At 34.7% G+C, this 12,572-nt stretch overlaps 1 protein-coding gene across 3 annotated transcripts in view; it reads left to right on the forward strand.

Moving 5' to 3' along the window:
* The window catches only part of LOC100328991 (fork-head box N2/3 transcription factor), a 47,633-nt gene extending 35,061 nt beyond the window's left edge, over positions 1-12,572 (forward strand). For all 3 annotated transcript variants that reach the window (XM_085494823.1, XM_006822089.3, XM_085494829.1), the window contains 4 exons: positions 1,469-1,546; positions 6,404-6,472; positions 6,790-6,952; positions 8,111-12,572. In XM_085494823.1, the coding sequence (XP_085350949.1) occupies positions 1,469-1,546; positions 6,404-6,472; positions 6,790-6,952; positions 8,111-8,576 (776 nt within the window). In that variant the 3' untranslated portion in view covers positions 8,577-12,572. The remainder of the gene's footprint in view (positions 1-1,468; positions 1,547-6,403; positions 6,473-6,789; positions 6,953-8,110) is intronic.

Consider the following 12,572-nt stretch of genomic DNA (forward strand, 5'->3'; position numbering starts at 1 on the left):
ACCGATCCTTCTATCAGGCTGTCAAGCTGTCACTGTTTTACACACGTCAAATGTCCAAATTTGACATTTTTATTTTTTTCAAAATGAAATGCTGCTGCTTGCAGTACGGATTGTTGTAGATTGCAGTATTGGCAGATTGCCATGTTTTTTGTTGGGTCAGTTCACAAGCTTTTCTCCGCCACTAAATATTTCATATTATGTGACAATTTTTTTTCTGAAATCAATTTTGTGATTGCTGAATTGGTTCTGTTCACGGCAATCTTAGCTGGTTCAGTTGTACGATTGTCAATGCATGGTATTAATCATTCGATGTTAATAAAATTAAAGTGTCTGATTAGTATACACTCATGCTGGGATTTATTAAAGGTTTGAAAACAACTTGGCAGGAACAGGACTCTTCTAAACCGATTTTTCCAAACCATGAAACAATAATGAATTATTAATATAATAAAGAAAATGATTTTTGGACTGCCTATATCATGTCATACTAGATAGAAGTAATGTAATTTCTATGTTCATGGGCTTATGTGTATGACAAGCCGAAGTGATCTGTGTGCCCTGTGGTATTAAATATTGGTTTCAATAGGATGGTTGAAAGTCTATCTTCTGACAGAAATGTATCTGATGTGTATGGTATCTTGTAGCAATATTTTGTTGTTGTTGTTGTTGTTGTTGCTGCTGTCACTGCAAAGTGAATAGACCTTTACTACGGTTGACACTTTACTTTCTTAGTTGATCGTGAATCGCCTTCTAAATATTGCATTTGTGTCAAATTCTGCAATTTATTTCAAAATTTTTATCATATAAATGTGTGTAAATCTTTTGTGGTGTACGGTTTCATACAATATTTGATTTGTGAAATAATAGACTTTTTCTCTTTAGACAAGGAAAATAACAGATTCAATTGAGATTACATGTTTGTTGAGATCACTCGGGCAACACTATGCATCTTGACTCTCGTTTTATTTTGCTACCTTGTTTAAATATTGTGTTTGTCTCCTTTTAGCTGCTCACACACTGAACTTGAAAGCGAGCAAACTTTATGCTCCTTCAGTTGTGCTCTAATAATGTTTTAGTGAAGAGAGCAGTATTAGTCAGTTTGAAGTTCCTTTGTACGCTCTAATCCCCTATAATAGACAAAGCTTCAGCGGATAATGATTTCTGCATTCTAATACTTAGAATTGACCTGTCAAAACCAGCGGATTTTCTTTCAGCCTTGATGGAAGATCATATGTTTATTAGACTTAATTTACTGTAATGATCTCATTTGGTCGATATCCAGTATTGCAATGTACATCTCGCCCCCTCCACAAACTGCCACCCCCCATTCACTTGTACAGCTTCATAACAATCACGCAAGAACATAGTTCATGGCAAATTATTGTAGGAATACACGATTCATCTTCATTTGATTTGACTGATTTTAATGATTTTTTCTTCTTCTCTTTTTCTTTTCCTGATGATGTAGCTCATTTGCCAATATTTCAACATATTCTACAACAGAACAACCAGAGATTGCACCAGGGGAACCATCGATCAATAGATGGTATGTATTAAATTCTACACTCACAATGCTTTAAACTGCCAATTTGTGCATTTTCATATCTGCCAATCAATTTCCTTTTAATTGACCTGTAAACCTGCGACATTCAGTTTATTCTCTTTTTTGCACAGCTGGCAAATTGCGTGATGTAATGTATATATATTTATCTATAAGTCCCCCTGCCTCCCAAAGTGAGTTCATCTTGTCGTGTCACTTGTGAAGATGCTTCCTTCGCTCTCTGAAAGGGGTCTGCAGTGCACACGACCACGATATAAATACACTGTATTGACATGTGTATTAACTCCTTTTGACATTCATTCTTTTTTCTTTAACCTTATTGAATGTGGTACTACCCATTTTCCCAGTAATAGTCGCAAATTAGAGATTTATATGACTAAATGTCGGAAATCGCAGACGACTAATAGACATCAAATAAGTTTCTTTATGTGTTCTGTGTAAGTATTGTCTGACTTATAGGCGGATCGTTAAGTGACTATGCTACCGTCAACATAAGTTTGGATGTTGTCCTGTTACACAGCTATAGGAAATCAATCCAGTTCAACACATTAACAGTTGTATACATGTACACTCTGCTCTAATGTGTTTGCCCCTTCCATCTCATTTACCTAGGTTTTATGACATCAGCCTTGCATGTATGCATTTTGTAATATCAGTAGTTGGTCATATGTACAGTGTTTTATGAGGCACTAATCCTTATAGAGACCAAGACTGCTGTATTGTGTTCACTGATCCAATGCTTTGATTACATTTGTGCCAGAGTACAATACTATCTGATCTAGCAGAGGTTTTGTGTCCCAGTTTAAGGTCGTCTGATGACAACTCTGTTGGTTTCAGTTGGTACAAGTACTGTTTTGAGATTTTGGCCCATACATAGCACACACATAAGATACAGATGTATGTTCAGTGTTAGAAACAGAGTTGCTTGTGATTTAAACTGCTCTTCAGTCAAGGTGATTTGAGTGCATTTTGAGGGTTTTACACCTTAAAACTTCAGCCTTGCAAGCTACCACCTGTGATCAAAAAATGCCATTCTAACATAAGCTGGAAATAAAACATGCATAATTTCTGAATTTTTTCTGAAAAACAAATTCATCAAAATCTCTAGAATATGGAGTAAATTATGTTCATTTGTTCTAAAAATTGACATAAATCGTAGAAAAATACACAAAAAATGTTTAGTATGTTGATCAGCATGTGATGGAATAATTCCACTGTGTTTATGCATCTCTGGTGTAAAAATAACACATTTGCATTAGGTCCATAGTATGAAGGAGAAGTAGGAGGAGGTCCTTGGCACATCTGTGCTAATGTGTTGTTTTTTTATGACAGGAATTAACAGTGTAGTATAAATAGATTGTTATAATCCATCATAGATGATAACCAGTGACCAGTTCTCAGGGATGAGTGTATCGTGTTGTTACTCTAATTATAAAGACGGTTTGAACTCTGGATTCTGTCATTAAATCCACAATAGAGGGGTATCATTTGAATACTGCCCTCTGCCCCCTCCCCTACACGTAGATAATGTCAGGCTCCATGTCATTCTAGAAAATGCACTTCCCTGCTTTATCAACTAGATCAATCATAGTTGACGACATATTTCACCAAGTGGGGTTGGTGGCGATATACTGTAAATTTTTTAAAATCGGTCAAAATTTTCGGAATTTGGTAAATTGGGATACAAGTACAAAATGATGTGAAAGTTACTGTGACTTGCTGTCTGCATGTTCTCAATTAACCATATAAAGCTATATAACTTTGCAGTATTTCCCAGAAATTATTTGTAGTATTTCCCGGAAAATATTGTACAAAATTGAAGCAGTTTATTATTGATTATCATTATATTACAAGAGCAAAGGACAAACAAACTGATTTTCTATCTGGAACACACGATAGTTAACGCAGGGTCCGGGGCTCATAATAGTTTACACAGGTTCTGGGGCACACTATAGTTTACACAGGTTCTGGGGCACACTATAGTTTACACAGGGTCACTCAATTGTCACCTTCTTCAAAACCTGAAACCTGATAATGATTATGAAATGTATAATAATCACGATGTAACTGTCCTTGATGGATATTGCATATTGTTTTTTAAAGTAAAACGAAAACAGATTTAAAACGCTGCATTATCGCGGTGTAGGGAAGTTTCTTCTTACTCGGATTACCTATTATAGTTAGTGTTTTTAGCCTCAGGCCCGATATTACTCTGTTTTGCAATTATCGATAAATGCTCCAGTCAAGCAGCGTATCCAATCAGATATAATTAATTACTAAAACTGTGCTGCTTATTTCTCATCAGTATGAATAATTTCTTGCCTGTAAATAGTTTTCTGTTTGGATTTCAGAACGTTTAGTTGAGTGTTGTCACTCTATTCCTAAACAAATTTGCTTTAAAACACTTATGCCCACACTCCATACTCTGAAATATTTATAACTATCGCTGTAAACTGAAAAAGAATTATGGTGAAATCCGAAATGAATTTCAGCTGTAAAAATTTCTCCCCCCCCCTCCCATTACCTCCATCTTAGTGGCAATGCAATAGTCATAAATCACTTGGTACTGTGTGATTACTTATACTATCCAAACACACAGAGGAGGTCAGGTATAGAGAGGGAATTAAAAAATATTTTTTTAAAGCTCCTTTGAAAGGTTCAGCAATTTGGGGGAAAGCGACCAGAGGAACACATGGTGGGTCCAAGTTAGTTGTTCTATTTGCACTTTTGTTTGCTTTGTTTTTGACAAACAAAAAAATCTGAATTTTATGGTGAATTTACCTGCTTTATAATTTGCTCAATTGAGTAAATACCTTAACCAAGGGTTTTACCTTTTGTTAATTTACAAACAAGCAGGTCTGCTCCATAGAAAGCCATTACCTAAAAATTCTAGTCTGAATATCATTGAAATAAATTGCGTATAATTACCATTCTCAGCAGTTTACCCCAGCTGAGTTCATACCCAATTCCTATCGTAATTGAAATTTCAAATGCCTCATAAAGTCTTGATGTTCACAAAAAATTGGGCTTTTTCATTAGAGATGGCTTTTCCTGATCGTCTTCCGACTTGAATGAGATGCACGCTTGAAGATTACCATATTAGTTTACTTACTTAAGCAAGAATTAAATTTCTGTACAAGAAGAGATGCATCATTATTGCATGGACATCTGAATCTAAAATCTTTGGCTTACCCATTAGTCTGGTTGTCATGGTAACTAATGTAAATCGCTGTTCCCAGAAGTCCATCCTTCAGCTCGCTGGAAATTGCATTTAGCCATTCGAACGATGCACAACAAACAACGCATGCATACAGAATTAGGTTTTGTTGAAAAAAAAAATGGAGAAATTTGTTTTTCATTTGTCGCACATTTTGGACAAAGTTTAACAGGGTTCTGCTTTAGCCTGTGGACTTGGTCTATTTTGTCACAATTCGTTTCTCCCTATTTCCGGTGCAATTTTATGTTCCATTCTTGTGTGAAATAACAAATTTTGGTTTTGAACTGAGTAGTCTGCTTTTTACCCTTAATGTTAATGATATAAGAATGAATAAGTAAACAGAACCAGAAGAGAAAGCAATTATTTTGACTGGCTTCTATTTATTACAAAATATTTAAAAAAGAAAGAAAAATATTGATTAGTCTGGGTGACATGAATCAAAAAAAGCATTGATTCCTTACAAAGATGAGATAATTACTCACCCCACAATTTGTTGTTAGGGTTGTGAAGCCGTAATGCGGCTAGTTTGATTAAATAAATGCACAAATGATGAGGGGAATAATATTGCTCATTTCATGACCATTTTACTTGTTCGCTAATTAAAAATTGAAATCCCAAGTGATACGGTTGCTAAGAGTAACGTGTTACATGCTACTCTGTTACCTGCCTTGAATCCTTCTCAACACCTTTCTAAAATATCCACATCAAATTATAGCCCCCTACCCCCAAATGTATCTAAGATTTTCTATGGATTTTCACTAGTAAATTCTTGCGCAGCCTTCCCTCCCCCAGAACAAAGTATAATAGTCCCCCTCCAAACTTCATACACTCAATTTCCTGTAATTAATTGCAAATTATCAATCAATTGCACGATCATCACGAAAATAATTTTAAATTAAAACAAACCGACTGTGCCCTCTCCCTCTCTAGAAATATACGTTTACATTGTATATTTATTGAAGACTAGTGGTGGTGGGATTGGTTGGGTGCCATGGTTGTTGTGTGTTTGCTGCACCGTCATCTGTTCTTCCACTCATTGTGTAGTGGCAAAACTGCCGCCCTCGGCATTTATAAAGAACCAAATTGCAAATGCTTATTAGAAATTTGAGCTGGGTTGATACTGGTGACAAAATTGCCTGAAGCTGTCAACATTTTATATATCCCAGTTACATTATTAATAATGCAGATTAAAGAGATATGAAATTAGATTTGATTTATTCAGTTGTCAATTTGCGAGATATAATGATTTTTTCTTTGTTCCTCGCTAGTCACCCACGGCATGGGGTCTGCTTCATGTTATCCTCTTGACTAATGAATCAATCAAGATGATGTAATTTTTTTTAGCAAAAAAAAGAATGTCATGAATTTGTAATCATTATTTAGAAATAACTGTTTTAGAGAAAACCTGTATCATTAATTTAATATTTTAATTGTCTTGAAAATGATAGTCATCATATCACAAATTTCATTTTTATTCCCATTTTAAAATGAGACGCACGGAGATGTAATTGGAAATTGATGTCATTTTTGTTCCAATCAACGAGCTTGTTTTTGTAAAGATGAAACCAATTAAGTTACTATTATGCAGCTTTTAAGTAGTCCTTATTTTCGTCCTTGTTACATAGATACAGAAGCTGACGCAGCAGCAACCATGATGACCCTGACGACTCCCCCTGATCAACGTGCGGCTGAACGTAAGTAGCAAAATCAGTATATATTGTCAGAAAATCAAAAATTAAAAAGGAAAGACTAAATTGCTTATGCCAGAAATTCTGTGTATTAGGAAATCACGAAAGAATAAATGTAGAAGAAAGTGTCTCTTTAAGAAATGTGATTACTCTTGAATTGCTTCTGTGATCACCCACAAATGTTGCACTCTCATTATGGTTACATACATAATGTCCATTGCGCGACAGGGGAGAGGGGGAGTGATTATCGCTATATGGTGTATAATTTTAAAGAACTTTTTATTTTAAAAATCTAAAATAACTTATTTTTTCTCTCCTTAAAGATGCACGCTTGAAGCAAGAAACAACGAGTTTGTCATCTGCTTCCCAGCTATCCAAGGACTTCCAAAAATGGACAATGACGACTACTAATAATACATCAGTATTCAGACAACAACTCAGGCCGTGGTCTATTAACAATAATGTACAAGACAAAAGAAAACCAAGGTGAGAAAAACTGATGTTATTCTGTCAAACATCTTATTTTATTTGAAATTTTCTTTGAAGAGTGACAATTTATTATATACATGAATTGTTTAACCAAAACATATGTTAAAATGCCTCAGGATGACGCACGCGCAAGTAGTGCAACTTGTCGTCGGCGTGGCTATGCTAGGCTGCCCTCTATAGATCAAAAAGGGAATAATGCCACACCCGTGAAGAGACCTACTATTTGAAATAGTGCTGAGCGTCAGTTGACGACCAATTTATGACTACCGGTAACTTACAACTGTGGCAAAATCATGTGCTTAAAGAAATAATACAAAATAGAGTTGAACGGAAAAGTTAAATTGTGAATTACGGGACACATTGATAAAGTTACGTTTAATACAAATTTGAATCTTATTTCTTCTTTAACCGAATTGTTAACGACATTCTCTAAGCATGTATTATGAAAGAGTCTGGTAATGATACATACATCTAATATGAACATAATAGACTACGAAGTTTCACGAAGGAAGTAACAAAAAAAAAGTCTCTTGTATTTAATGCCAGGAAGATAATGTGTGTATTATCTACACTATTGTGGGCTCTTGGTGATCAATGACAGATGTGAAATTAACTTTACTACGACATATTGTGTGCCAACAAAGGCAGGGTACATAAAGAAAGCAAAGCGTTTGACTTCAAGTCAAGAAATAAGTCATTACTGTTGCTATGACAACAGTGAATTCAGTTTACTCTTGCAGTGATTTATTTTGCTGCGGGTTTGATGTTAACTCTAAACAAAACAGACAAAAATTGGCAAATTTCCTGATTAAAGTGAACAGCAGAATAACACTAGTGTATGTGTGATGAGGTTGTTGTACAAAGCCAAGATAAACACAACACTGTCCGCGATAGTACAAATTTCATTTGGATTGACTTGTTTTACTCAGAAACAGTATTGGCCGCTAATGTTTACTTTGTACATTAGCGATAATGTCTATAATAATTAGCATAATGATTATGTAATTATAGTATAAATGGGTACAAGTTTACAGCATTAAGCTGATTATTTGAATAATGATTAATGTTAATACTTCCAAGCCTGTGTTGCCTTTCCTGAGCAAAACACATCCATCATATGTTTGCTTACATGGGTCGTATGCCTTGATCTTACAGAATGACATCAACACCTTTGATGAAGGCGCGAAGCAAGCAGTCCACTCCACCTTGCAATGAGGACCATACATACAGTATGACTAGCTCTATCAGCGTCCCGACTGAGAATGGCAGTTTTTCCTCCGAGGAAGATCCTCTTGAGAGCGACGGCAGTGATTTCACAGATGAGACGGATTCCGAGATGGAGCATGACGGCAAGATACTAAGACATTTTGACAGTGGCTACATTAATGATGACGGTTTTGATGAAGAATTGAAGCCAATCAAGTTGGTCTGTGATAGTAGCTTGCCGATCAAGAAACGCGTTCCGCGGGCTAACTTTGCCGAGGAAGAGATGAGAATAGTGGAAGGTGCTGATGCCTTGTTGAATTTAGCAGGCATTAAGACCACTTCCATACCAATCAGATCAATCAGCCCAATACACAACAACAGTCATTCTGCCATTTCTACTGCCACCACGTCTTAATATCGAAGGTTATACGTGATACCGAGGGCAGAGTGCAATTTGTGTATTACAATCGATATGTTCTGAAGGGCTGAAGAGTGTACAATCAGTGAGTTGGGATGTTCCTTAAAGATGACTGGACATAAACCGGACTTGCTCAAACGAGCTTCAATTCTGTATTCTTTTTTTTGTTTGTTTTTTCTTCAGTTGAGCCCATTTATGGATAATGCTGCCATGTTGTCTGATTCTTGGGGTTTATTCAGGGATCTTGTAAGTTAAAATCATGAAAATGTCCTTCAAATGAAAATGAGTAGGGAGGGACGCGAATAGTTTTACAAGGGTGTGGTGCTAGTAGCTTGATGGTTTTCTGGTCAACATAGTGACCACATGCCGTAGGATTACAGAGCGGGTAAAAAAAAACAAAAAACAAATCAAGTCTTAGTTTGAATATTTTTTCTATAAACAACTGCCATTTATCTCCTTACCCCACAGTATTACTGCATTCACACTTACATACACATGTCTCGTAGAAATACTATGGTAAAAAAAAAACACGCATTGTTTATATATATGATGCAAGTAGACTCCATGCAGTTTCCATAACAACCTAACAACCTTAATACAATTTAGCCTCAGACGAGCGGCACATTTTCAGTCGACTTAATTCGGCTTTAGTCTGCCTAGGAATATTCAATCCCTTTAATAGAGGGACAACAAAACTGATGAAGACAATGGTTCTATTTTAGTACAGCTATAACTGTTGTATGTAATTATAAAAAAAAAAAAAGATGCAATATTCACCATGTGACAAAAACGGATACATGCCTTCCCGTGGCTGTGTCTAGTAAGAGGTGAAATGAGAAAAGGCGATTAGTATAGCGAGAATTTGACAACTGCTCACAAAGTGAAGTCAGGTTGGACGAGGATTTTTTCAATAAAAAAATAAACAAATTGATTCTAATCATGGAACTGATTACAGGACATTTAGAAAATTAGATGTAGGTTGAAATTATAAATGTAAAACGACCATTTCATGAATGATGAAATCATGACCCTGATGCAAGAGATTAATGTTTTTGAAAAAAACACCAATGGTATTAATAATTATTGCAATTTATTTTATTTAATATGTAGAAGAAATTTAATTTATAGTAAAACAATATGTATAAAATAAATTTAGGTGAATGTTTTTTTACTCACAAGAAGTTTAGAGAATTTAGTTATTTGACAGTCAAAAACAAAATATTTTTGTTCTAAGGTGTTATTTCTTACCACATAGAAAAACAACTTTATATTTCTGTTAGTTGCCAATTTCCAATGAACGAATTTGTGCGACCCGCTTAAGTTGCCCTCTGATCTGTTTGATTTGTCAGTATTGGATGGTAATTTTGTACATTCTTTAAAATGTTGGCATGCTATGCTATTTAAGTCTCTGAAAGTCAGTCATTTTTCTAATAATATGAATTAATTAAGCATCATTTCTTACCCAGATTTTATTTTCAAAAATTGTGATGAACATCTGTAGCCAATATGAATTACATTAATTTAATCCAAAAGTAACAAAAATATCCCACCAAATTTGGGCGGGAAGACTTAAATCGTTGAAAGGGTTAATTAATTAATTAACATATCACTCCAAATTCAGCTAATTGTTTTATTTGAAAGAAATTACAGAATACTTGAGGATGCATGGGGCTCAGGAAATTAATGTATCAATATAATAGGAGTACAAAAAAAATGACTTTTGGAAAGCAACCCATTGTTTCTGTGACTTTGTGGCAACATTTTCTAATTTCTTTGACTGAATACTGACTAAGCATTTCACATGAACATTTTTGTTATTTTGTAAATTTGCACCAAACACACATTTTAGTCTGTGGCTATTTCTTTGAAAAAGACATAGTCGTGTTTGAATTATAACTGTGACAGGCATGGTTTTGGGGGTGGAGAACTCACATGTGTAGGAATTTCTGATTCGATATTTTGAATTTTTTAGCAACAACATTGAATAAAATCAAAATTGCCTGTACATACTATTGTGGCAGGAAATGCTATAGAAAGCACATTTGTGGGTAAATATATCAATTACCCCAAATATCATCAGAGTAAAATGTTTGCATCAAAGGAAATCTGATGACAATGCAAATATATTACAATTCTGAGAACCTCTCGTTGGATAATGCACGTATGTGCATAAGCTCACATATGCAATGCACCCACCCCCAATTATGCCGAGAAATCAATAATAAATCATACACATCTGCCAGTAGCTCACATTTGTAAGTTCTTAGCTATGTACATATTTTGTGTTTCTGATAGTACTGGACATAGAAATCAGTGTACAGTTTTATACATGTAGGTGCCAAATGGGAGAAAAGTCTCCCATGCCATAGAGACAGAATGGAATTCTAATCCATGCCACGAAATAGACACTGGGAGAAGGTTTCAATCTTGCTACAAATTTTTTTTTTTATTACAAGAAGTTTACAGTGCCAATAATATCTGTAACGATTCTATCACTTTCACAAAGAATTACATTTTTTTTGTAAGATCGGGAAATGCAAGACAAGCAAAAATGAGATTGTTCATGTTTTCCGAAACTTTAAATAGTCTAGCATTTAAACCAATAATATACAATATTATACACAAGGTGATGTGTAATCGTGACAAATCTGCCACTTTTCAAAGTTGTATTTTTTTTCCTGCAATTTTTTTTCTATTTTTTGTTTTTCTGTAAAGAGCACAGCGAGATTTACCTTTACAATCGGGCAAGTCGATGCGTTACAATTGAGTTAGAACGATGCAATACATAGCTATCAAACTATCGACACTGCCAATTTTCACCGAAATACAAATTTTGATGGAGTATATCTGTAATAGAGAGAAACAAATTCTCTAAGAGTATAACAAAAAAGTTTTACAAATATTTTCTTTTCAATCAGAGACATTTTATTATAACAGTTTGTTGCCAACTTAAGAAGTATGCATCGAAAGTAGATATTATTTTGCTTTTTATTTTTCACTGAAATCATGCTGTGCTCTGTAAAAATAGTGAATATTTCAATCAAAGTTGTGTCAAAACTTGGTTGAAAATACCTCTTTGTATCAATAGTACTATAATACATATGGTAAAACCTGATCATTGTAACAGTTCCATCACCACTTAACTCTTTCCATCGCTATTGTCAAATTTTGTAACAATTCACAAAGCTATGTAGAGTTCTGTCAGCTTGGTTGACAATTAGTATCAGAATTTGAGGAAATAACTAAAAATGTTAACAGATTCACACCCACATTTTCATTTGGAAAAAGTCGTGGCGTGCCCTCAAGATTCTGATTGATACTTTCTTTTATCTTGTACTGCCATTGAGAGAAAGATGAATATCAGGTACTTGTTTTCTGAAATAGACATCAGATGAAAATGGCCGTCAAACAGTGTTCCAAAAAACAAAATCTCAACGGCTATTTACATCTAAGTTTTATTGCTTGTGAAATGGCACTGTTGCAAAGCCAAGACAAAAGTGGGACATCTTTAACTTGGGTTTACTGCGTTTGGTCGATTACAACACGAACCATTGTGTAATTCATCCATTTATGTATCTACATCTACCGAAAATTGATCACAATATAATATAGCGATCATTGAAATCACACCTACTAGTAGTATTTGTAGATTCCCTCCGCAGGTTACTGCGAGGAGTAATTATTTTTGGCGTCTTTGGGATAGTGGTGATTATGCGCAATGGTTTACTGTCGCAATTGGATGAAAATCAAATAAACTTTTCATATATCGTGACCAAGATGTATATATTATGTTTGACCAAATAGCGACTAAACCCAATATTTGGCATTATTATAATTTGTATCTAACTGAAAAAAAAGCACATTAACTGCCAGCAATATCATAGAGAGGAATGTGCTATTTTCTAAAACAGTGCAACATGTATTTTGTTTTTCTTGTCTTTTGTCAAAATGAACATCACATGTATATAATAAAGAGGAAAACAGTTTGGTAAA

The sequence above is a fragment of the Saccoglossus kowalevskii genome, chromosome 2 (genome assembly GCF_978046115.1).
Source record: "Saccoglossus kowalevskii chromosome 2, keSacKowa6.1, whole genome shotgun sequence".
Lineage (NCBI taxonomy): Eukaryota > Metazoa > Hemichordata > Enteropneusta > Harrimaniidae > Saccoglossus > Saccoglossus kowalevskii.